The 25,294-nt window shown below is 40.6% G+C and overlaps 1 protein-coding gene and 2 pseudogenes across 1 annotated transcript; 1 reads left to right on the top strand and 2 right to left on the bottom strand.

Annotated features, from left to right (window-relative positions):
• Positions 1-12,398: 12,398 nt before the first annotated feature.
• LOC132211834 (probable ATP-dependent RNA helicase DDX10) lies at positions 12,399-14,531 on the bottom strand. The gene has a single exon (XM_059656481.1). The coding sequence runs from the start codon at positions 14,352-14,354 to the stop codon at positions 13,335-13,337; it is 1,020 nt and encodes a 339-aa protein (XP_059512464.1). The 5' UTR covers positions 14,355-14,531; the 3' UTR covers positions 12,399-13,334.
• Positions 14,528-15,464, bottom strand: LOC132212679 (probable ATP-dependent RNA helicase DDX10; annotated as a pseudogene).
• A 5,803-nt stretch (positions 15,465-21,267) lies between these two features.
• On the top strand, positions 21,268-21,987 carry LOC132211835 (non-histone chromosomal protein HMG-14-like; annotated as a pseudogene).
• The last annotated feature ends 3,307 nt before the right edge of the window (positions 21,988-25,294 follow it).

Consider the following 25,294-nt stretch of genomic DNA (forward strand, 5'->3'; position numbering starts at 1 on the left):
TGTCAAACAGGGCACCTAAAAAAATGTTTCATTTTATAATAATAAAGCCACCAACACAAAAGAATTACAATTCTTAAATTGATGACAAAAATACCTGTAGGATTTGCAGCTAGTTGGAAAAATACAGGTAACTTTATGCTTTGAGTAGATACTTTTGTCACCCGCGCGCGATTTGCAGACGAGACTAGCACTAACCACTGCATGAGACTGCTGACTGACTGGCTCACTCAACTCCTGAAAGAATCGCACGCACCTCCCCCGCCCTGTGTATCCCCCCGGCCCACCTGCACCGCGTCTCCCGTCGCCCTCCACTTATTCTAACGCCACTTCTTCAAAATAGACTCGCCCAGGCCGAAAACCGACTTCTGCGCATGGGCCACAAAGTTTCAATCACACTGTACGTGCGCACCCGCACATGGTATTTGTGGAAGAGCCACACTCAAGGGGCCAAAGAGCCGCATGTGGCTCGCGAGCCATGGTTTGCCAACCGCTGGTCTAAGGTAATGGCTTAGCTTTGTGGGGTAAAACCGAGGTAGGTGACTGTGCTTCAGGACACCTGGGCTTTCTGAGGGGATGTGCCGATGTTGGGGTCGCCAAAGGAAGAACATATGAGGCTGAAAGTGGTAAAGAATTATAAATTTATTAGATCATCTGGAAACCAGATGGGCTGAGCCCAAAATGGCATCAGTGGGCAAGAGTAGAGGGAACAGGATATTTATGTCTCTTGTGTAGGTCAGAGTAACTGGTCAGGCCAGGTGCAGAGGGGAGGTCAGGTGCAGGCAGTCCACTGAAAACTGGGTGAGGCAGTTTACTGGAAACTAAAAGCCGTTCATCACGTCTTGTGAAACCTGCAATGAGAATAATAGGAAAACTGCAGGGAGGCGAGAGCCCCAGGAAGGGCATAATGGAGCACAGGGGGAAGGTAGAGAATGTGCCGAACAGGTACCAACAGGCTTTGAGCTACGGTTTCAGACTGTTGTGGAGAAGGAAGCAGCATTCGGGTCAATATACAGGGGCATACAGCATAGAGGAGCAGCTTCGGCTTGTTTCTACAGAGATCTGTCTCCTCCCCCCCTCCCCCTCCCCCAGCTCCATGTTGTTTTACAATCTCTGTGTTACTTTGTAATGCTTGTGTTTGGAGCCAGTGATAAAGCATTCCAAAGACCCTAAATTCTACAAGGGCGCAAAGTAGAATTTCAAATCCCATTTGCAGCCACTTGGCCCACTTAGAGGAGGAAAGCCAGGAAAATAGATCAGAAAATGAGAAGATTTTGACTTAGGCAATCTATTTAGTCAGTAGACATTGACATTATGGCCCCTTTCATAACAGTCTCTGTCTATCGGTAAAACTTGGTGAGTGTTATTGAGCCCCATGCCACAATATGTGTAAGTAAGTGTATATAACTCCCCCTCCGCCATTTCACAGCTAATAAGTAATCTATGGCTATACAGTTATGTAACATCATGGTCCCTAAAGTACATTGGGATTCACCCCAGTTCCAGTTCCTAGACCATTTTTTAAATTTCTGTGGATAATTCCTTGGAAACAGTTATCTGTGTTTCTTTGCTTATAGTGAGGTGTCCTGCACGTAGGCTGTTCCTACCATCCCTAGAATAAGTGGTCCCAGAAGAATTAGTACCAGGAGGACTACTGGAAGAGCTCATTGTGGCATTGGAGAGCTGCGGCAGCATGGTGTGTGGAAACAAGTATGATTGGGGGTTAGAGACTGTCCACTGCTGAGACAAAGTCTACTGGAATTTTGAGCCAAATCCAGGTGCAGGAAATATGTTGCAGGGTTGATTGGAGGAAAGCTTGTGATAGTGGAGGCAATTTGATTCTCTTTCAGGGCTACCAGGCTCCTTCTGTTGCCTGTACACTCTGTCCCTAGGAAAAGTAAGTTTGTGTGTCTTTAGTACAATTCCAAGTGGGAATAGGAGTATACAATGTTATAGTCAAACAGCTTGGATGCTGTCCACCTCACACTCAGTACCTGGATCAACTAAATGGGTCATGTTCTCACTCCACCATTGCCCATACATTTGTGTGACGAGCCTCACATAAATTTCGTTGGATTGTAGATGCTCTTGTTGGATGTCAGTGGTGAGGGGAATAGGCTTGTCTTGATGAGTGAGATTACTGGAGACTTTGGCCAGGGGAGAGGTTTAATGCTATATGTACTAAAATCAGGTTGTTGGAATCAAGCCCAGCATGCAGATAGATGATTATTGTTTTGGCTAAGGCTATACGTAGATTTGGCTTGGTAGGCATTTGTAGGTTCCTTCTTGCTCAGATTGGTGTGTCTTAGTGATTGAATTTCCCTCCAATTGTCAAGAGTAAGTAACATCAATGTGTTCCCATGGGCATGAGATAGGTTTCACAAGGACATTGGTGGTTTGAAAAAAGTAAGTTAATTTAGCCATGCACCAGATTAGATCCTGAACTACAAGGCACTCACACACGGGATCCTTGGAGGTAGTCAAGTTGTTTAAAAAATAGACATCAATTATACTTTACATTTGGCCCATTTCTGTTCCTGTTTATTACAATGTTGCTATGTTTCACTGTGCATTGCTCCATTGTCTCCATACTAGGGGAGACTCTTCTAGTAGGGAACTCATTTATACAGCTTTCACAGCCTCAGGAATGGCCCCTTGGGAGGTAGTGACTACACCAATAAACTTCACTACTGGTCTTTTCATTATTGTTTCTATTTTCTGTAAAGTGAGATATGTAGATTTTTTTTCAAGTTGAGATATAATTGACATATAACATTGTATTAGTTTTAGGTGCACAACATAATGATTTGAAATATGTATATACAATTCACCCTTGAACAACATGAGTTTGAATTACATGGGTGCACTTATATGTGAATTTTTAAAATCTCTAATTTCTTAGAGATGCCTAAGTCCAGGTAATAGTATGTTATATACATTGCCTTCCTTGTATATATTGATTAGCATCCAGTGAGGTGGTCCATGGTAATGTGCCATTGGCCACTTTGTTAACACAATCTCTGCCTCTATAAATGAGGCTCACACTAGAGGGAGCGAGATCACTGTAATGAATAGAGAGGCCAAGAGTTTTTAAAGCATACATTGTTGGCAGGGGTCACATTTATCATCTCAGGGATTAGTGGGAGACATAATGTTATTTCTGTATTCCATAAGGGTTGTTGGCATTCTCTCTGAATTAGTGTTTTTCATCTGATCGCACCAATAATGAGCATCCTGGCTGTGATATTGGGTACACACTATATCTAGATACTTCTTATATGAGACTTGATAGGTAGTGCCCCATTGCTCTGTTTAATGGCACTTCAAATCAGGGTTTTATCTGATTTGAAGTAAAAGTTGGCCTAAGGGCTTGGAAGGGGCCTGTGAGTCACAAGTGGTATGTAGAGTCTGGCTTAGTCAGAAAGGTGTTGCCAGCAGTAGCAGAGATAGGAGGAGAGATAGGTGAGCTGATTGCTCCCTGAGAGCCACCCAAATGCTGTTACCCAGTATGATGGTGATTAGTGCCACTTCCCGGGTGTCAGGAGCAAGTCCATGTTGGTCCCACCAAGTATGTGGGTGGCCTCTCCCAGTTGTGGTGGTGGTTTGCTTGGCTCCCACTGACAATGAGCCGACTCAGGCTGAGGATGGCCCCAAGCCAGTGGTCCACCTCAAGTCCTTATCAGGATGGAGGGGGAAGTGGCAGGCTCTGAATTTCCTGTGAGGGAGAATGGAATGGTGAGGGCACCAAGTGGATGCAATGTCAGGGCTACCATGTCCACAAAAGCTGCTCATTCTGTTGTGTTGGGTGTGGGTGTATACAAGCAGAAGAGGTTGCAGTATGTCTATTGGCAGTCTCTCAGTTGTTGTGAAATTAAATATGGTGTAGTTATGCCATAGGTTGGATCAGGAAGTGTGGATTTAATGAGCTGTATGATCAGGACAATGGGTAGCATTTTGACCACTTGGGGGAACATTGCCCTCAATATGCTTTCAATAGGGCCTGTTTTAAAAGCCCATTAATGTATTCCTGTGATTCGTGCTGATGTTATTTTGTAATATTATCTTATAGTGCCCATCTTTGTATTTGCTCTGAGGTAACATGGAAGCCTTGGTCTTACTCTCAACGGCTTTGAAAGCTGTTTTGTTCACTCTTCAATGACAGTAGAGATAGGTGCCTTGCATGGGTAAGCCAGTAGAAGGCCTGTGTAGGTAACTGCCATTGTTAAGGAAAATTCAGTTCTTTCTGCTGCTGCTAAGAGAGGCACAATGAAGTCAATTTGCAGGTTCCAATGTGACCCTTCTCTGCAAATTTCTTTTCCCATTATGACAGGCCCAAAATCTAGATTTCTGGTATGTGGAACAGTCCCTAATGGCTTAAATGTCTGTCTGCTTGGTCAGCTCCTCTATTAACAATCTATTTTTGTCACCCCATGATGCCCAGATTTCCCATGTGCCCTTTGGTAGAAGGTGGCACACAGCTCTGGGACTCTACCTTCTTCAGAAGGCTTACCTACTTGGGTGGATGGGTTAGTTTGTCAGCTTTGATGTTGTATCATGCCTCTTCCATGTCTTGCTTTGTAGGAGCTAAAATATATGATGCACCCAGATGGGTAACATGGGAGCCAATCTGGTTAATTTTTCCCCATATCTCTTTACTCCAAAGGTCTTGGCCTTGTAATTTCTAGCCCTGATTTTTATCAAAGTTCCAATCAAGTAGTTAGCCCATTAGCCACCAACCAGGAACATGTCTGTGAAAATGTGAACCTTAGGAGAATGTTTGCTAAGGGCATGCTCGACTACTTGGAGTAATGCATATACACAAATTAGAGTATTTGAATAGGGGTCATGGGCTGTAATTCTCCGTTGACTGGCTCCCTTCTATCCCCTGCTCACTTCACTGGTAAAGAAAGACCATTGGTTTTTCTTATTTTGAAAGTGCTAGCCATTCTTCTTCCAGCCCCCACTGGGCAAGGGCTGAGGCATTTGTGGAGGTCTCAGCAAGTTAAACAGGGTGGCAGGGTATGTGGCTGTTTGCTCATGGAGTGACACTGCAATAGGGCTGAATTTAACTAAATATTGTAGATGCCATTTCCATTTTAACAAGGAGGCCTCTGTTGCTGATCCAGTTCTATAGGGAGCTTTACCATTACTCAGGACATAATAGGAACCGTAAGGCAATTGGCTTAGTGCCAGTAAGGGTTTCAGTTTTGATAACTGAAAAGAAGAAAAGTGACAGATAGAAAGGAGTCAGCAAATACTAGAGGAAGGAATGTACTAGTATTAGTGCCAGAATCCAAACATCCCACCAAATGTTAGTTGGATCCCTTTACTGATGTGGGAAGTTAGGGTGCTAAGAGCTTGTCTTTTACCGGATTGGGAATAATTCACCCTTCTGAATTGCAAATGTAACCCAACATTTTAACAGATTGGAAGGGGCCTTGAACCCTAGGGGGCAATTGTCCATCCCCTCTCAGTGAGGTGTTCAGTCATGCTGCAAATGGCCTGTGAGAGTCTTAGTCCAATGAGGACTAATGCGAAAGCTGAGTTTCTGGTGGAATTTTGGAGTAGGCAGCCAGGTCCCTGCTGAAAATCCCTTCTGTTAATGCAAGGCTGTTTAAGTACTCAAAGGGTGACCAGGTAAAGGTGTACTGTTGAGCCTCAAAGGTGAAGGCAAATTGTGGTGTCCTCTCCTGAAAAACTTTTACTGAATAGATCATGTTAGCCAAGTTTATAGCTCCAAACCATTTACCTATATTGTTATGAATGTCATCATTAAGGCAATGAAATCTGGTAGAGGTGCTCTAATGAAGAGAACAGCCTTGTTTAACTTTCTGTGTCTGTAACTAGCTTCCCCTCGTAGTAGTGGCTTTAAGCACAAGCCACACCAGGAAACTAAAAAGTGAGATAGTGGGATCAATACGCCTTCTTACCAAAATCATCTGTGACAGGCCCTAATCCTTCAGTGCCTTCCGATAGCCAGTCCTGTAACATATTTACCACTGTCCTGGTAGGAAAAGGTTAACCCGTTCCCACCAGTTGGCACCCACCAACAGCGTAAACACCTTAGGCTTATTCCCTGAGGTTACCTGCATTCAAGTCATGGGAAAAGTTTCAGGGAAACAAGAAGGACAGAGACGTCTTTTAGCAAAACTGGGCCAATTTTAATAGTTAAGTTGGTAATTACCTATTATCAATTCTCACCCCAAGCCGGACAGCTCCTTGAGGGGGTCCATTTAAAGCAAGAGTGCTTCCTGGGATTAGGGAGGCTTGGGCATCCATGTCCAGCAGAGCCAGCCCAAACCACAGTTAATGTAAAAGGGTAGGTGTTTGCCAGAAGGGCCGTGGTTCTATGACAGCCAAACCCCTATGTGGGGTGGGTACCTGCCACTGGTGGAGACATAGAAGGTGAAGGTAAACTTAGTAAGTTTTGTGATGCTTCACCAATTTCCCACAGGTCATCCAACCTGACACCCGTCCCTTAGGTTCCACTATAACCTCTCTTATTCATCCTGCGGTTCACATATAAGCAGGGGCATGGTTGTGTGTAGTTTTTTTTTTTGTCTGGAAGGAGGGCAGCCTCACTGTTCACTGCAGTTTTCATAGACCAGGTGGGATATTGTTGTAGAATTCATAGGCAGCAAATTGACTCTGAATCTGTCTTTCAAGAGTTTCTATGAAGTCCAGAGTACGTATGGCCTCTTGAATTGTTTCAGGATTCACTGTTATTGTCTGTAAAGAGGACTTACATTCGTGAGACATCCCCTGAGAAACAGCTGGGTGGACTCAGAACTCAATTTATCCTCCCCCGACTCGCCAAATCATCATTATGCACACCATCTTCTTCCTGATAAACACACTCCAAAATCCCCAAATGGCAAAGATCATTGGCCACAACTAACAGTTTTCCATTGACAATTTGCCTAAAGTAGGGCAGGTAGCCCCTCAAGCCATAAAAATCTACCTCCACAAAATACATACAGACCAGAGTCCAAGGCCTCCTTTGGGAGTCATTCCCACTTTCCACACTAATTGTGTGGGATCCTTTCGTAGGGACAGCATTTTTTCCATCCTGTATCATGGAAGCCCCATTGGGTGGAGGTTGCTCCCACCAGATACATTCCAGGCAGCCGGGTGGCACTTTTTCTTTTGATTCCTGGATGAGGTCTTTAAGGAGAGACCAAGCCTTAGGGCAAAAGAGAAGATGTGTCTCCTCCTCTGAGCAAGAGAGTGCGCCCCTGATCCTTCCCTTTTGTCTTTTTTGTCTGTATTATTCTGCAGGTGGTAACCAGCAAAGCAGAGGGTAAATTACCCCAGTCATTATTGGGAGGACACTGTGCTGCCTTTTCCCTTGAGGGCTCTAGTCAGTCTCCCCAGGGTGCCCCCTCCACTGGGTTTGCTCTGCGAGTTTAGGCTCCTGTCTCCTCTTCAGGGAGGTTCTCAGGTACCCTGGTGAGAAGCAGCAGCAATCGAGTCCCAATATGCATCTTGTGGTTTGGAACACCTGTTCAGCAAGATAACCTTGTCATTCAGGGTCCTGGGAAGAAAAGGAATATTAACTTCTTGCTTTTCGTCATTTTAAGTCACGCGTTAGCCAGCTCAGCCTAAGCACTGGGGAGGAGCTAGAATGATGACATAACAACAATCAAGTGTCCCAACAGCAGAGGCATGTGAGCTACTTGCAAAGGTGTCTCCCCACCTGGCATCCCGGCAGCTGTCACTATGGGCTCCTTTACTCACCATAGCAGCCCCAGGGATGAGGACCGCCTCTCATCTCGAGTACCCCAAATCACCAGCCCATTCAGAAAACTCCTCCTGACATGGAGCCAGCAGGTAGCCAAATCTCAGTCCACAAGGGCACATTGCTCTCCTTTTTCTATTCAATTCCACAAGTTTTACAGTATCTACTTCCTCCCCCTGAGGGATCCAGGCAGATGGGATGACCATCTGTCCCAGATGACTCTGTGTCTCTGGTCCCCAAAGTCAGTTCTAATGGTGTGGGTGCACTCAAATACTGGTGCTGCCTTTTGGCCAGGCTAATGAGACACAGAGGAGACTGTGAACATGTAGAGTGCAGGAGAGAAAAGAGCGAAGCCATCCCTGATGGTGCAGAGGCATTTCAAGTTTTGGGTCCCCACCACTTAAGACCATCCAGGATCAAATTGCCAATTGATTGTCCTACTGACTGAGTATATCCCATACCAATTCCTTGATCATAACCAAAATCCTATTTTCAGTGCCTCTTCTGATGAGTTTGAGGATTTGGGGAGAAGATCATCAAGGAAAAGACTGGGCTGTGGGATGGCAGTGGCACATAACCGCTTTATTTGGGCAGCACCATGACAGGCTGCCTGAGAGAGGAAGTCCCTTTCAACAGGAGGCCTTTCAGAGAGAGCAGCACAGTACCATGCCCAGAAAGGGAAGAGGACAAGGGAACTCCTAAGGGGGGCGTGGGGAGAAGTGGGAGAGGCGTGTAGGTGCTGTTGCTCTGCGGTAACATGGAGAGTCTCTGGGCCAGAGCACTCCAAAGAGCAGCAGCAGCAGCTTGGGGTCTTCTATTCCCCGGGATTCATGGTTTAATATGCACTTCCTTGAATAGTAATGATTTTAATAAATTTTCATATATGGCCCTCTTTATTTATGAAGCACCACTTTCTATAATTTGCCTGCTGTTTTCCTCAATGAAGAGAACTTTTCAAAAATATTATTTATTGTTGAGGGGATTACAGATGTCCACCATCCCACTCATTTACTCCCCCACCCCCCACGCACACACCGGCCCCCGCTCCACCCCAGTATTGTCTGTGCCAGTAGGCTATCCTTATATGCATATACGTTCTTTGGTTAATCTCTTCCTGTTCCCCCACTCCCTCCCCTCTGAGATCTGTCAGTGTATTGCCTGCATGCATGCTTCTGGAACTATTTTGTTCATCAGTTTATTTTGTTCATTAGGTTCCACATATAAGTGAGATCATGTGATATTTATTTTTCTGTCTGGCTTATTTAGTTTAACATAGTACTCTCCATGTCCAGCCATGCTGTCCCAAAGGATAAGAGATCCTTCTTTTTTAGAGCCACGTAGCATTCCATTGAGTACCACAGCTTTTTGTTTTAATTTTTTTCTTTATTGATTAAGGTATTACATATGTGTCTTTATCCCCCCATTGCCCACCCGCCCCACTCATGCCCTCAACCCCCCGTTGAAGCCAGTCAGAGAAAGATAAATATCACATGATCTCACTCATTTATGGAATATAATGAACAACATAAACTGATGAACAAAAACAGATCCAGAGTTCCACAGATTTTTTATCCACTCATCTACTGATGGACACTTGGACTGTTTCCAGATCTTAGCTATTGTAAATAATACCGCTCTGAACATAGGGGTGCATATATTTTTTCTGATTGGTGTTTTGGTATTCTTAGGACATATTCCCAGAAGTGGGATCACTGGGTCAAATGGCAGATACATTTTTTTTGAGGAACCTCCATATTGTTTTCCACAGTGGCTGCACCAGTCTGCATTCCCACCAGCAGTGAACTAGGGTTCCCTTTTCTCCACATCCTCACCAGCACTTGTTTGTTGATTTACTGATGGTAGCCAATCTGGCATGTGTAAGGTGATACCTCTTTGTAGTTTTAATTTGCATCTCTCTGATGATTAGTAATGTTGAGCGTTTTTCACGTTTATTGGAAATCTAACTGTATGTCTTCTTTTGAGGAATGTCTATCAGGTCCTTTGCCCATTTTTCAATTGGATTATTTGTCTTCCTTTTGTTGAGTTATATGAATACTTTAGATATTTTGTAAATTAACCTCTTATCAGATGAATCATTGGTTAATATGTTCTCCCATACAGTGGGTTCTCTTTTCATTTTATTGATGGTTTGTTTTTTTATTTTTTTTGGCTGTGCAGAAACTTTTTATTTTGATGTGGTCCAATTTGTTTATTTTTTCCTTTGTTTCTCTTGCCCTAGGAGATACATCAGCAAAAATACTACTGCGTGATATGTCTCAGATTTTCCTACTTGTGTTTTCTTCTAGGATTTTTATGATTTCATTAGTTATATTTAAGTCTTTTATGCATTTTGAGTTTATTCTTATGTATGGCATAAGTTGGTGGTCTAGTTTCCTTCCTTTTTTCCATATACTTGTCCAATTTTCCCAACACCATTTATTGAAGCAACTATCTTTACTCCATTATATGCTATTAGCATTTTTGTCAAATATTAGTTGACCATAATGGCATGGGTTGATTTCTGTTTTTGTTTTTTGTTTTTGTTTTTTAGTTGGTCTATATGCCTGGTCTAGTGTCAGTACCAGGCTGTTTTGATTACAATGGCTTTGTAGTATGTTTGGTATTTGGTATTGCGATTCCCCAACTTTGTTCATCTTTCTCAGGATTGCTGAGGCTAATCGGGTTTTTGGGTTTTGTTTTTGTTTGTTTGTTTGTTTTTTTGGTTCCATATAAGTTTTTGAGTATTCTAAATCTGTGAAATATGCTGTTGGTATGTTAATGGGGATTGCTTTGAATCTGTAGATTGCTTTGGGTAGTATGGACATTTTCATTATGTTCATTCTTGTAATCCATGAAAATGATATATGCTTCCACTTGTTTGTGCCTTTCTCTGTTTCTTTTTGCCATGTCATAGTTTTCTGAGTACAGGATTTTTACCTTCTTGGTTAGGTTTATTGCTAGTTATCTTATTTTTTGTTGTTGTTTTTGCAATGGTAAATGGGGTTATTTTTAAAGTTTCTCTTTCTGAGAGTTCATTTTTGGTATATAAATATGCCATCAAGCCTGGCCAGACTGCCTCAGTTGGTTCAGCATTGTCCTGTGCACTGAAAGGTTGCCAGTTCAATTCTCAAACAGAGCACATAGCTGGGTTGTGGGTTGGGACTCTGGTTTGGATGCACATGGAGAGCAGCAAAACAATGTTTCTCTCGTATCAATGTCTCTCTCTCTCTTTCCCTCCCTATCTCCTTTTCTATATTTAAGCATGTATCGAGGTAAGGATTAAATTTTTTAAAAAAAAACAAAAATACTATTTATTTCTGGATGCTAATTTTGCATCCTGCTATTTTGTCAAATTCATTTGTTACATTTAACAGTTTTTTTTGGTGGGATCTTTAGGGTTTTCTATCTACATTATCATGTCATCTGAAAATAATGACAGTTTTGCTTCTTCCTTTCCAACTTGGATGCCTTTTATTTCCTCTTCTTATCTGATTGCTGTGGCTAGGGCTAGAGTGCTATGTTGAATAAGAGTGGCGAAAGTGGACATCCCTGTTTTGTTCCTGATCTTAAGGAAAATACTTTTAGTTTATGCCTATTGAGTATTATGTTGGCTGTAGGTTTATCGCATGTGGCCTTTATTATTTTGAAGTATGACCCCTCCACTCCCACTCTGTTAACTTTATCCTAAATGGGTGCTGGATTTTGTTGAATGCTTTTATGCAATTATTGGTATGATCATGTGATTTTTGTCCTTAATTTTCTGTGATGTAACATGTTTATTGATTTGTGAATATTGTATCACCTTGTATCTCTGGAATAAATCCAATTTTTTAATGTATTGCTGGATCCGATTTACTAATATTTCCTTGACGATTTTAGCATCTATTTTCATGAGGAATATTGGCCTATATTTTTCTTTCTTTGTAGTGTCTCTCTCTGGTTTTGGAATTAGGATAATGCTGGTCTCGTACAAAGAGCTTGGAAGTCTCCTGCTCTTGAGTTTCTTGGAATACTTCGAGGACAATAGATGTTAGTTCTCCTGTGCATGTATGGTAAAATTTACCTGTGAAGCCATCGAGTCCAGGATGTTCGTTTGCTGTGAGTAGTGTGTGTGTGTGTGTGTGTGTGTGTGTGTGTGTGTGTGTGTGTTTACTGCTTTAATTTTATTAGTGGTTATTGGCCTATTCAGGTTTTCTAATTCTTCCTGACTGTTTTAGAAGATTGTATGTTTCTAGGAATTTGTCCATTTTGCCCACGTTGTCCAATTTGTCGGCAGAAAGTTGTTCATAGTATTTTCTTACAATCCTTTGTATTTCTGTGATGTCAGTTGTTATGTTGCCACTTTCATTTCTGATTTTATTTGGGTCCTCTTTGTTTCTTGAGAGTCTGGCTAAAGGTTCATCAATTTTGTTTACCTTTTCAAAGAACCAGCTTTTGGTTTCATTAATTTTTTGTACTTTTTTTTTTTTTTTTTTTTTAGTTTCTATGTCATTTATTTCCACTCTGAACTTTATTGTTTCCTTCTTTCTACTTACTCTGAGCTTTTCTTGTGGTTTTCTTTCTTATTCTTTAAGTTGTAGAGTTACATTATTTTTATAGGAAATGTATTTATTATTAATCATCTCAAGTCGGTCTTTTTTAGGGCTGGTCCATCGTATTCTGTCTCTTTAAAGATATTAAATAATCAAAAATGCGAGCAATTTTATGTAACAGCACAGACACTTTTGTAAGATAAGAAGAAATTCCTAACAATGAAACAGTGTCTCCAGATCTTGCTATTAAAACAAAGCAAGCATTTCCAGTGACAAGATGTCACAGGATAAAGCCCAAGAGGACAATCTACCAGAGCACATGCTGGAAAAGGGATCAAGACATTCAGGATCCACCCCCTCACTCTGAGTTTGCTGTGAAAGGGACTTAGATACTTTCACTTCTGCCTGGAATGCATCCTTTGGGCCTAGGACTCACATTATCTAACTTCCCCAAAGCCGACAGCTTTTCAACTTCTTGTCCACATGACAATGACCGGAGGTTTCAAGAAGACAGAGCAGGAAATATTTATCTTTGACTTTTGAGCAGATGTAACAGCAGTTCTTCATCCTCTGCCGAAGACAGGCCCGTATCCAACGGCTCTAAGACTTCACACTTGGCCTTCTTTCTCCTACGACTTGTGAGTCCCATGTTCTCCACTTCACTGTTGTTCCTTTTCCTTGTCCCCTGCTTCTTCTTGGTATCACTAATATTATTTTCCATTTCTTCGCTATCTGATTCTTCAGAGCTTCTGTACTTATCTGGATCTGGAAGTGTGTTTGGATCAAATACATCATTGTCATCATCACTCCAATCCAGAAAGGCTTCTTCTTCATCTTTGGCCTTTGCTTGCCTCTTCTGGCTTCCCTTTCTTTCAATCTTTCCTCCTGATTCTTTGACTAAATTTTCTTTCTATATTCTTCTTTGTCAAATTTGTCCTCTTCTTGAAGCCTTTCCTTTGCTTTATCCAAATTGATACCACCAGTGTCATCCTCTTCCTCAGTATCCTTCATGACAGATTTCTGAATCTGTGGTGACTGCTGAACCAACTCCCCTTCATCAGTAAACGTTATTTTCTTACTTTAAAATTTTTCTTTATTACTTTTTTTGCTTCTGCGACTTTGGTCACTTTTTTCTTGACACTTGATTTAGAATATTCTTTCTTTTGTAATGCTTTATTCTCTTTAAGGTCCAACCCAAACACATTGTGTTGCTTCACCTTAAAGAAATCAGCACCAAGTTCATCTTCTTCTTCCTCATTATCATCATCTCTGTCCAAGAACTGCATGCGAGCTTCGTTCTGCTTCTGTGGCTCATCAGTGCTAAGGCCAGAATGAGGCTGATACCCGTTTGCTTTTCCCAGTTTCTCTTCCACTTCTTCTTCACCTTCCTTTGCTTCTTCCTCTTCATCACTAATGCCATTAGCCAGTCCGTCTTCTGTCCCTTCTGGTCTTTTCCCACCTTTCTGAAGGATGGACATTTTCTCACTGAAGTAGGCTCTAAATCCCTCCACTTCATCATTGGTGAGGGAGGGGGCCCTTGGCTCACTTACTTTTTTATCTTGGCTCACTATCAATTCTTTGGTTGGTTGTTTCTGCATTTTCTGAAGAAATCTTACCCATGGTGCCACAGCAAGACCAAGAGACAGGGCATATTCAGGTATAGGTAACTTGCTCACATCAAATATTTCTTTATCCCTCATCAGATATTCTGAACGCATATAGGAAACAAAACACCTTTGAGCTCTTTCTTTTAAATCTTGATCTAAAAATGATTCCATTTTTTTCTGGACATCAATAAGTTTTTCTGGATTGATTCTGATTTCCTTCACAGGCACTTTCCTCTGGAGGAGCTGCTGCACCATCCCTTTCTCTTCTGAGGGCAACAAAATCTGTAAAGCTTCCCCATCCTCTTTATACCTGGCATTTCTACCTGCATGGTGAATACATGTGTTGGCATCTTCAGGACAATCAAACTGAAGAACCCAATTCACAGCTGGGAAATCCAGTCCCTTGGCTGCAGCATCAGTAGCAAAGAGTACTGCAGCTCTCTTGCGAACAAATTCATTATAGGTTTCCATTCTTCTCATCTGCTGCTGTCGACCATGCAGAGCAAGGATAGAAATACCAGAACATAGCCGGCAAGACACTCGCTATAGATACTGAACCTCTTTACAACTGGAGAAAAATACAATACTTTTCTTCTTCAGGTTGCTTCTTAAGAATGCATAGAGTACACTTATTTTTGGCTGCAACTAACAAACTATGTAGTTTGGGGAAAGCAAACGGGTATCAGCCTCATTCTGGCCTTAGCACTGATGAGCCACAGAAGCAGAACGAAGCTCGCATGCAGTTCTTGGACAGAGATGATGATAATGAGGAGGAAGAAGATGAACTTGGTGCTGATTTCTTTAAGGTGAAGCAACATCAAAGTGGTAGGGGTGCTGTATTTTGCTTTCTCATGAACCCAAACATATTCAGGGTTTTTCAAAATCAAATGTGCAAGGTCCTTTACAGATTTGGTTTGTGTTGCTGAGAAAAGCAAGGTCTGACGTTTCTTGGGAACATTCTCAATAATAGCATTCATGGTATCAGCAAAGCCCATATCCAAGATTCTATCTGCTTCATCAAGAACATTTGGAGATTAGTAGTATGAAGACATTGTTTCATCCATGTGTTGAAGAAGCCAATCTGGTGTGCAAACCAGTATATTTATGTTATTGATCCTCTCAGCTTCATGTTTCAGATCCTTCCCACCAACAATGAGACCAGCAGAAAAGCCATGATTCTTTCCTACTTTTCAGAGAACCTCAAAGGTCTGATAAGCCATCTCTCTCATAGGTGATATAATCTGAACCCCCAGGCCATCTGTGAGGTCCACTGTAGACCATATAAGGCTTCCAGCACTGGAACAAGGAAAGCCAAAGTCTTGCCAGATCCAGTTTTGGCATCTCTGAGGACATCTTTACCTTGCAAAGCCAACCCGATGGTCTGCGTCTGTATCTCAGTTACCAAATGGTACTGGGTTTCTTGCAAACCTTTAAATGTTTTTTTAGACAAGGGGAGACCTGAAAATCTTGTAATTTCATTTACATTTATCTTCCCATAGTTCAGCATAAGGTGGCTGATAATCTCGCGCTCAACCTGCCACTCGGGCTTCTTCAGCTGCTTCCTCAACTGCTTTTCTTTACTCTGCTTGTGACTGTTTCTTCTTCCAGCGATTGAAGCTCCGCACCGGATCGGCCAGGCTCCCGGACCCCAAAAGTTGGTAGTTTTGCCCATCACGGCAGCGACAGCCCAGGCTACCGCACATGAGACTCTAGATTATTTATTTGAACTTTTTGTGTTTCCTGAGGTAGGCCTGTAATGCTATAAACTTCCCTCTCAGAACTGCTTTCGCTGTGTCACATAGATTATGAGTTGTGTGTTCATTTTCATTTATTTCCAGGAAATTTTTTTATTTCTTCCTTGATCTCAGTGGTAACCCATTCATTGTTTAATAACATGCTACTTAGCCTCCTTGTGTTTGAATGTTTTTTAGTGTTTTTATTGTAGTGGATTTCTAGTTTCACGCCATTATCTGAGAAGATGCTTGATATGATTTCAATCTTCTTTAATTTGTTAAGACTTATTTTGTGTCCTAACATGTGGTCTATCTTTGAGAATGTTCCATATGCACTTGAGAGGAATGTATATTCTGCTGCTTGGGGATGAAATGTTCTGTAAATATCAATTAAATCCATCTGGTCTAGTGCCGTGGTCAGCAAACTGCGGCTCGCGAGCCACATGCGGCTCTTTGGCCCCTTGAGTGTGGCTCTTCCACAAAATACCACGTGCGGGTGCGCACATACAGTGCAATTGAAACTTCGTGGCCCATGCGCAGAAGTCGGTTTTCTGCCTGGGCGAGTCTATTTTGAATAAGTACTGTTAATATTTGGCTCTGTTGACTAATGAGTTTGCCAATCACTGATCTAGTGTGTCACTTAAGGTCTCTGTTTCCTTCTTAATGTTTTGTTTGGAAGATCTATCCAGTGGTGTCAGTGTGATGTTAAAGTCCCCTACTAAGACTGTATTAATGTCAACTTCTCCCTTATGATACACCAAGATTTTATATATATACTAGAGGCCCAGTGCATGACATTTGTGCACTGGGGCAGGGGGGTGGAGGGCTTGGCCTGGCCTGCACCCTCGAGGGGTCCTTAGTGCTTCTGTGGAGGCGGGAGAGGTTCCCACTACCACCACTGTGCCTGCCAGCTGTGAACCCGGTTTCTGGCTGAGTGGCGCTCCCCCTGTGGGAGTGCACTGACCACAAGGGGGCAGCTCCTGCATTGAGTGTCTGCCCGCTGGGGTCAGTGCACAGCATAGCAACCATTGTTCCACCATTCGGTCAATTTGCATATTAGGGTTTTATTATATAGGATACTTTTAGGTGCTCTAATATGGGGTGTATAGATGTTTACAAGGGTTATATTTTCTTGTTGTATCAATCCCTTTAGTATTATGTAGTGACTTTCTTTGTCTCTTTTATGGCCTTTTTTTTAAAGTCTATTTTGTCAGTTATGAGTATTGCTACCCCAGCATTCTTTTTGTTTCCATCTGCATGCAATATAGTGTTCCAGCCCTTCACTTTCAGTCTGTATATATCTTTTGTTTCAAAATAGGTCTCTTGTGGACAGCATATATTTGGGATATGTTTTCTTATCCATTCTACTACCCTATCTTTTGATTGGAGAATTTAAGGTTATTATTGATAGGTACTTATTTATTGCCATTTTTTCTTTATACCGATGTTCCTCTCTCTTGATTTCTTCTTCTTTAATCAGTCCCTTTAACATTTCTTGCAATGCTTGTTTGGTGGTAATGTACTCCTTTAGCATTTTTTTTTTTTTTTTTTGTCTGGGAAGCTCTTTATTTTGCCTTCAGTTTTAAATGATAGCCTTGCTGGATAGAGTAGTCTTGGATTCAGGTCCTTGCTTTTCATTACTTTGAATATTTAATGTCAATCCTTTCTGGCCTGAAGTGTTTCTGTTGAGAAGTCTGCTGACAGTCTAATGGGAACTCCCTTGTAGGTAACTTTCTCTTTTGCTGCCTTTAAGCTTATATCTTTTTTCTTTAACATTTGTCATTTTAGTTATGTGTGTTGGTGTGTGTCTCTTTGTGAGCTTTTCCTCCACCAGGTTAGGGAAGTCTTCTTTTATTATTTCTTTAAATAGGTTCTCTATTCCTTGCTCACTCTCTTCTCCTTATGGTACCCCTATGATGTGGGTTGTTGCATTTCATTTTGTCCCAAAGTTCCCTTTAACTATCCTACTGCTTTTAATGATTTTTTTTTTCTGTTTGTTGCTTGAATTAGGTGTTTTTTCTACTTTGTCTTTCAAGTCACTGATTTGATCCTCTGCAACATTCAATCTACTTTTAATTCCTTCCAGTGTATTCCTGATGTCAGATATTGTATTCTTCATTTTCCATTGATTCTTGTTCGTGGTTTCTATTTCATTTTTCATATTGTTGTAGTTTCCACTAAATTCATTGTAATTTTCACTAAATCCCTTAAGCATCTTTATAACCATTACTTTGAACTCTATATTGATAAATTGCTTGCCTCCATTTCATTTAGCTTTTTTTTTTTTTTTGGAGATTTTCTCCTTTTCCTTCATTTGGGGTTGTTTATCTCCCATTTTAGCTGCCTTCCAGTCTTCATGAGATGGCCTTATGTAATAAGTGTCCTGTGGGACACTTTGGCACAGTCTCTTTGATCTCCTGAGTTGGATGCTCTAGGAATGTCCCTTGTGTGGTTTATGTGAGCCCTCCTGTTGTAATTGGGTCATGATTGCTCTTGGCCCATTCATGTGTGGGATCAACCTTCAGGCTGGCTTAGTGTGAGACTCAACTCTGACCATGGCATACAAGTTGTTGTACAGGTGCATTTCTAGGTTTCCTGGGTCTCCCTGTATCCTCCCTATCATTCAAACCACCTGTGCCAATTACACCACGACAGAAAGCAGCAGAGCCACCAGAGACTGTTAAAGACGAAAACACATGATCATCAGCCCAGGTAGGAGCTGAGATAGGGCATCTCATTGAAAAGACTTTTGAATATATTTTTAAATTTAGAAAAAATATATTCTACATTTTAAATATTTCTTGTTTATGTCTTGCAAATATTTTCTAACACACCTTTATTTTTTCAAAATTCAAATGTTGCTTTTCATGTGAAGAACTTTTAAATTTTAATTAAATTGCAAATATGTTCCTTCATGGATAGTTCTTTCATGACTGATTTAAGCAGTATTTTTCTCTATGCTCATTTTTCTAAATGTTTTATTGTTTACTTTGTACAGGTCATGGAATTAATAATTGCATATAATTTGAGGAAGGATTCCATTATTTTCCTCATATGGATACTCAAATATTGCAGTACTATTTATTTTTTACAATGGTCCTTTCTTCCCTTTGTCCTTCAGTGCTGCTTCCCTGTTCAATCATGTCTTTATATTCATGGGTCTGTTTTCTAGGCTCTTTCTCTTTCTCATACCACCACCAATATAGCCCTGTCTTAACTTTCTTTATAGTAAGTATTGATATCATGCTTTAATTTCATTATTTGACTATACCTTACCTATTCTTAGCCCTTTGCATTTCCATATGTTTTAGAATCATATTGTCAAGGTCAAGAAAAAAAAGTATAGCTTTAAATTATATATATAAATTATTGACATATCTTTAACAACGAGTCTTCTGACCCAGGAACATGATGTTTTATTTAATAGATCTAAATAAAGATTTATAATTTTACCTGAAAAGGTTGTATGCACACTTTGTTTCATTTATTCCTAGGTACTTGTATCACTTTTTTTTAAGGTATGTTAATTTATTTTATTTTCTTGTTGCTGTTTTACATTAAATCTTTAGTGTTGACAATATTACATATGTCCCCTTCCTTCCCCATTGACCCCTTCTAGCCCACTCATATCCCCTACCCCAGGTCTTCACCACACTATTGTCTGTGTCCATGGGTTATGCATATATGCATACAAGTTTGTTGGTTGATCACTTCCCACCCACCCACCCTCCCCCACCTTCCCTCTGAGATTCCACAGTCTATTCCATTCTTCAATGTCTCTGGATCTTTTATTCATCAGTTTATTACATTCATTAGATTCCACATATGAGTGAGATCATGTGATACTTGTCTTTCTCTGACTGGCTTATTTTACTTAGGATATCACTCTCCAAGTCCTCCATGCTGTCTCAAAGGATAAGAGAGCCTTCCTTTTTATTGCTGCATAATATTCAATGGTGTAAATCTACCACAGCATTTTTATCCACTCGTCTACTGATGGGCACATGGGCTGTTTCCAAATCTTAGCTATTGTCAATTGTGCTGTTATGAACATAGGAGTGCATACATTCTTTCTGATTGGTGTTTTGGATTTCTTAGGATATATTCTAGAAGTGGGATCACTGGGTCAAATGGAAGTTGCATTTTTAATTTTTTTGAGGAAACTCCATACTGTTTTCCATAATGGCTGCACCAGTCTGCATCCCCACCAGCAGTGTGCTAGGGTTCCCTTTTCTCCACATCCTTGTCAGCACCTGTCATTTGTTCATTTGTTGATGGTAGCCATTCTGAGGTGTGAGGTGATACCTCATTTGCCATTTTCATTTGCAACTCTCTAATGATCAGTGACTTTGAGCATTTTTTTTGTGTATCTTGTCTATATATAAATGTTGGAGAAGTGTCTATTCAGGGTCTTTGCCAATTTTTTAATTGGACTGTTTATCTTCCCTTGGTTAAGTTGTATGAGTTCCTTATATATTTTGTATATTAAACCTTTATCATATTTATTATTACCAGATAGGTTCTCCCATACGGTGGGCTCCCTTTTCATCTTGTTGATGGTTTCTTTTGCTGTGCAGAGCTTGTTATTTTGATGTAGGTCCATTTGTTTATTTTCTCCTTAGTTTCCTTTGTCCTAGGAGATGTGTCTATAACCATATTACTGCAAGAGATGTTTGATATTTTGCTGCCTATGCTTTCTTCTAGGATTTTTATGGTTTCACAACATACATTTAAGTCTTTTATCCATATTGATCTTATTCTTGTATATTTTGTTGGTTTTTTTCAACATCTTGTAGTTTTCCAAGTACAAGTCTTTGACCTCCTGGTTTCTTTTTTTTTTTGCACATTATCTGTCCAGTTTTCCCAACACCATTTATTGAAGAGATTATCTTGACTCCATTGTATTTTCTCACCTTCACTGTCAAATATTAATGGAGCATAATGGCTTGGGTCGATTTCTGGGTTCTCTGTTCTATTCATTGATCTATATACCTGTTCTTGTGGCAGTACCAGGATGCTTAGATTATGGTGGCTTTGGTATTGTGGTTCCTCCAACTTTGTTGTTATTTCCCAAGATTGCTGCAGCTATTTGGGGTCGTTTTTGCTTCCATATAAATTTTTGGAGTGTTTGTTCTAGATCTGTGAAATATGCTGTTGGTATTTTAATAGGGATTGCACTGAATCTGTAGATTGCTTTAAGTAGTATGGAACTTTTAATGCTGTCATTTCTACCTATCCATGAACACTGTGTATTCTTCCACTTGTTTATATCTTCCTTGATCTCTTTTTTTCAATGTCCTCTAGTTTTCCGTATACAAGTCTTTCACCTCCTTAAGTTTATTCCTAAGTACCTTAATTTTTTTGTTGCAAGGGTCAATGGAATTATTTGCTTGGATTCTCTTTCTGAGAATTCATTATCCTATATAATAAAGAGCTAATATGCAAATGGTCGTCAAACTGGGTTGTTTTATTCCTGATTATAATGGGAAATATTTCAATGTTGCACAAGTAAGAATAGTTTGTGGTAACTTTTATGTAGACACCTTTCTCAAAATAACAGTTCCTCATTGGTCTGAGCAGCGTGGATGGCGGGAGAAGTGGTAGCAGCCAGGCAGCCCAGGTTCATGAAATCACTAGCATGCATCAGCCCCGCCGCAGTGATGCCCAAAAGGATGGTCTGCTCCACCCCGGGAGCAGCCAAGGAGGGCAGCCACGGAGGAGTCGTCTAGGTTGTCAGCCAAACCTGCTCCTGGAAAAGTGAAAACAAAGCACCAGAAAAAGCGCCAGGAAAGGATAAATCTGCAGACAAAAAAGTGCAAATGAAAGGGAAAAGGGAAGCAAAGGGTCAGCAGGCTGAAGTGCCAGACCAGAAACCTGAAGATTTACCTGCAGAAAATGGAGAAACTAATGAGGAGAGTCCAGCCTCAGTTCAAGCAGGAGAAAAGGAAGCCACGTCTGATTAATATCCTATTGCATGTCTTATCAGTGGTCCCTGTCTCCCTGCTTATACAATCCAGAGGAATATTTTTATCAACTATTTTGTAAATGTAAGTTTTTTGGTAGCTCTGGAAACATTCTCAAGAAGGAGGGACTTCCACATCATCCCATTTTTAGAAGTGTAAATGCTTTATTAAGAGGTGAAATCATTTGCTGGTTGTTTATTTTTTTGGTACAACCAGAAAATAGTGGGATATTGAATATGGAAGGCTTTGTCTTGGGTTTCAGCTTAACATTCCATAGACAGGGGAGGTTTTTATATACTAGTAGAGGCCCGGTGCACAAAAATTTGTGCACTTGGGGGGAGGGAGAAGATGTCCCTCAGCCCGGCCTGTGCCCTCTTGCAGTCTGGGACCCCTCAGGGGATGACCACCTGCTGGCTTAGGCCCGCTCCCCGGTGGATTGGGCCTAAGCTGGCAATCAGACATCCCACTGGCAGCCTGGGAGCCCTCGGGGGATGTCCACTTGCCAGCGGGGAGCAGGCCTAAGCTGCAGTCGGACATCCTTAGCACTGCTGAGGAGGTGGGAGAGGCTCCCACCACCACTGCTGTACTGCCGGCTTCTGGCATGACAATATTTTGTTTATATTACTGGTTTTGCTTTACTGACATTTTTAAATATTTGCACTTATGTTCATAATTGACAATGGCCTGTAATTTTCTTTGAATGTCTTTGTCAGATTTTAATAATTTATGCTAGCCTTATAAAATGTTAGAGTGTTCATTTATTTCTATTCTTTGGAAATTTTATAAGATTTGGAGTTATCTTTTTATTAAATTTATCTTTTTATTAAATATTTACCAGAACTCACCAGTCAAGCCTAAAGTTTTCTTTTAGGCAAAACTTTTTATAAGTGTATAGTTCAATGGATTTTGACAAAAGATATACATCATATGCCACCTCCACAAAATATAGGCCATTTCCATCAACCCCAAAATTCTCTTACACACCTTCATGTTCAATCTCCTCTCCTTACTCCCAGGCCCAGAAAATTGCTGATTTGGTTTCAATTTCTACAGTTTTGCATTTTCAATAATGTCCTTTAAGTGGATTCATTCAGTATGTAGCCTTTGTGATTTGGCTTCTTTCACTTAGCATAACACCTTTGAGATTCACCTGTGCTTTCACATGTATCAGGATTTTGTTCCTCTTTATTGCTGAGTAGTTTTCTACTGTGTAGATAAACCACAATTTGTTTTTCCACTCACAAGTTGATAAACATTTGGTTTGTTCCTAGTTTCTGGCTATTATCAATAAAGTTCCTATAAACGTTCCTGCATAGGCTTTCTGTGGATGTGGTCGTCACCCTGCCACCGTATTTGCCAAGTTTGGTTTGGACATCAAGTCTGATAATGCCACCCAAACACCAAGAAAAGACTTGCTTTCTAGGGAGAGCAGGATAGCTACCAAGCAGATACAAAAATGGCTTGAAATATTAAGGAAGGGAAACTGCTTGAGGTTTTTATGGTGGTTGGGGTTTGGGGCCAGAGTGAGGGCTCCTGAACATGGGTAGAGGCCTCTTGGTTTGAATTTCCCATCACCACTAAGGAAGGAGGGACCTGGGCTGAGGTCTTGTCTGCTTGCCCATATGTGAGGCAGAAGAGGAAGAAAGACTTATAAACTGTCAGTCAGTAAACATTTTTTTTTGAGTTTTTCTTTCTTATGGTACACATATAATTTTATTACTTAGGCAAATATGTAGAAATAGGAACACTGGTTTGTATGATAAGTGCATGTTTAACTTTATAAGAAACTGCCAAACCTGGCTGGTATGGCCTAATGGTTGAGCACTGACCTATGCCTGGTTAGGGCACATGCCCAGGTTGCAGGCTCAATCACCAGTAGGGGACATGCAGGAGGCAGCCAATCAATGATTCTCTCTCATCATTGATGTTTCCCTCTCTCCCTCTCCCTTCCTCTCTCTGAAATCAATAAAAAATATATATACTCTTAAAAAAGAAAAAAGAAACTGCCAAACTATTTTCCAAAGTGTCTGCACCATTTTGCATTCCCACTAGCAATGTATGTGAGTTCCTGTTGCTCTTCATCAGCATTTGTTACTTTTTGTCTTTAAACTTTTAGCTATACTTGTAGTTATGATTTTAATTTGCATTCTCCAATTACTAATGATACTGAACATTTTTCATATGCTTATTTGCCATCAACCTATCTTCTATTAACTTTGGCGGAAACTCAACTTTAATTCTATTTTTAATGAATATAGAACTATTCAGTTTTCCTTTTCTTTCTGGTGGGTAATTCCTTCCTAGGAATTTATGTCAACCAAACAGAATTTATTGGCATATAATGCCCTCTGCTTTTCTGCTTAGTATTGTCCTCTTTCACATTCCCAATGTTGGCTTTTTGTGTGATCTTTTTTTGGTTTGTTAGTCTTCTAGGGAGTTGTCAACTTTATTAGTCTTGTCAAAAAGCCAAATTTTAACCTTTGCTGTTCCTTTTTATCATGCATTTTTCTATTTTATAAACTTAACGTCTTTATATTTCAATTATAAATTAATTTCCTGCTCTTTTTCCTGACATTTTAAGATGGAAGGAGGCTCATTAATTTTCAGCTTTTTTTACTTTCCCAATATAGGCATTCAGATTTACAAAATTTCACCTAATATTAGTTTAGCTGCATTCTGCAGGTTTTGAGTCTTAACATATTTTCATCATTTAGCTAAAAAATTATCAAATTTCTTCTTCAATATAGTCTTTGATGTGGTTATTTTTTAGTTCTTAATTTCAAAAACTAAAACATTCTAGTTCTATTTCTGATACTTATTTCTAACAAAATTTTATTGTGGTCAGAGAATTCTTTGGCTAATACTAATTTTTCAACATTTATTGAGACTTTATTTCCCAGTATATTTTTTCTTTTATGATCTCAGCATACTTGCAAAGAAAATATATTGTGTAGCTATAGGTGTGATGTCTATATTCGGAAGGAAACGTTGTGCACCTTCCTAGATAGGTATAATTCTGCTTTTTTCTCTCTCTCTTGGTCAATGACCCATCCAAGATTCATTTCCCCACTAGCACTTGAATGGAATATAATAACATGTCATTTTAAAAAAATAAATGATAGTCATCCTCCAATTTAAGGTATTTGCTGAAAGCCAAAGAACCTTATCTCCTGCCACCACCGGGAAGAGTACTGAAAATCTGCCAGAGTCACTCTAATGATGAGTGGCAGAGCTGCAAAGAAGACTGATATGCAGCTCAGCAGGTCTGGTGTAAAAATCAGCCCAGATACAGAAAGAGTAAGACCTTAGGATTTGGGGTTTGGGGATCTGAATGGAGAATCTAAGAATATTGACTCCCTCCTTACCCCATCTCCAATTTCCCCGAGTCCTTTCCGATGGCAAAAACAGTCCCCTCCATATTACCAGGAGAGAATTAGTTTCACCCGAGGGGGATGCCTTACGTAATCATCATCATCATCATTATTCCTCATTGCCTCCAGGCTGATACCAAGAGACAGGTACCAGCACAGCCTGGATAGAGAACTGCAAACCCTGCTTTGGGAAGAAATGCCTACATAGCAAAAGAACTATAGGACCTGAGAGCATGTGTAAAAGTGGATCTCGGTGTTAGGTGAAGGTGGAATTTAAGAGTGGAGAGGAGACCATTTACTGACATGGGCACTCTCACCTTTGACGCACGATTATTACTTGGGTAAAAACACTT

This window comes from Myotis daubentonii, chromosome 11 (assembly GCF_963259705.1).
Source record: "Myotis daubentonii chromosome 11, mMyoDau2.1, whole genome shotgun sequence".
Classification (NCBI taxonomy): Eukaryota; Metazoa; Chordata; class Mammalia; order Chiroptera; family Vespertilionidae; genus Myotis; species Myotis daubentonii.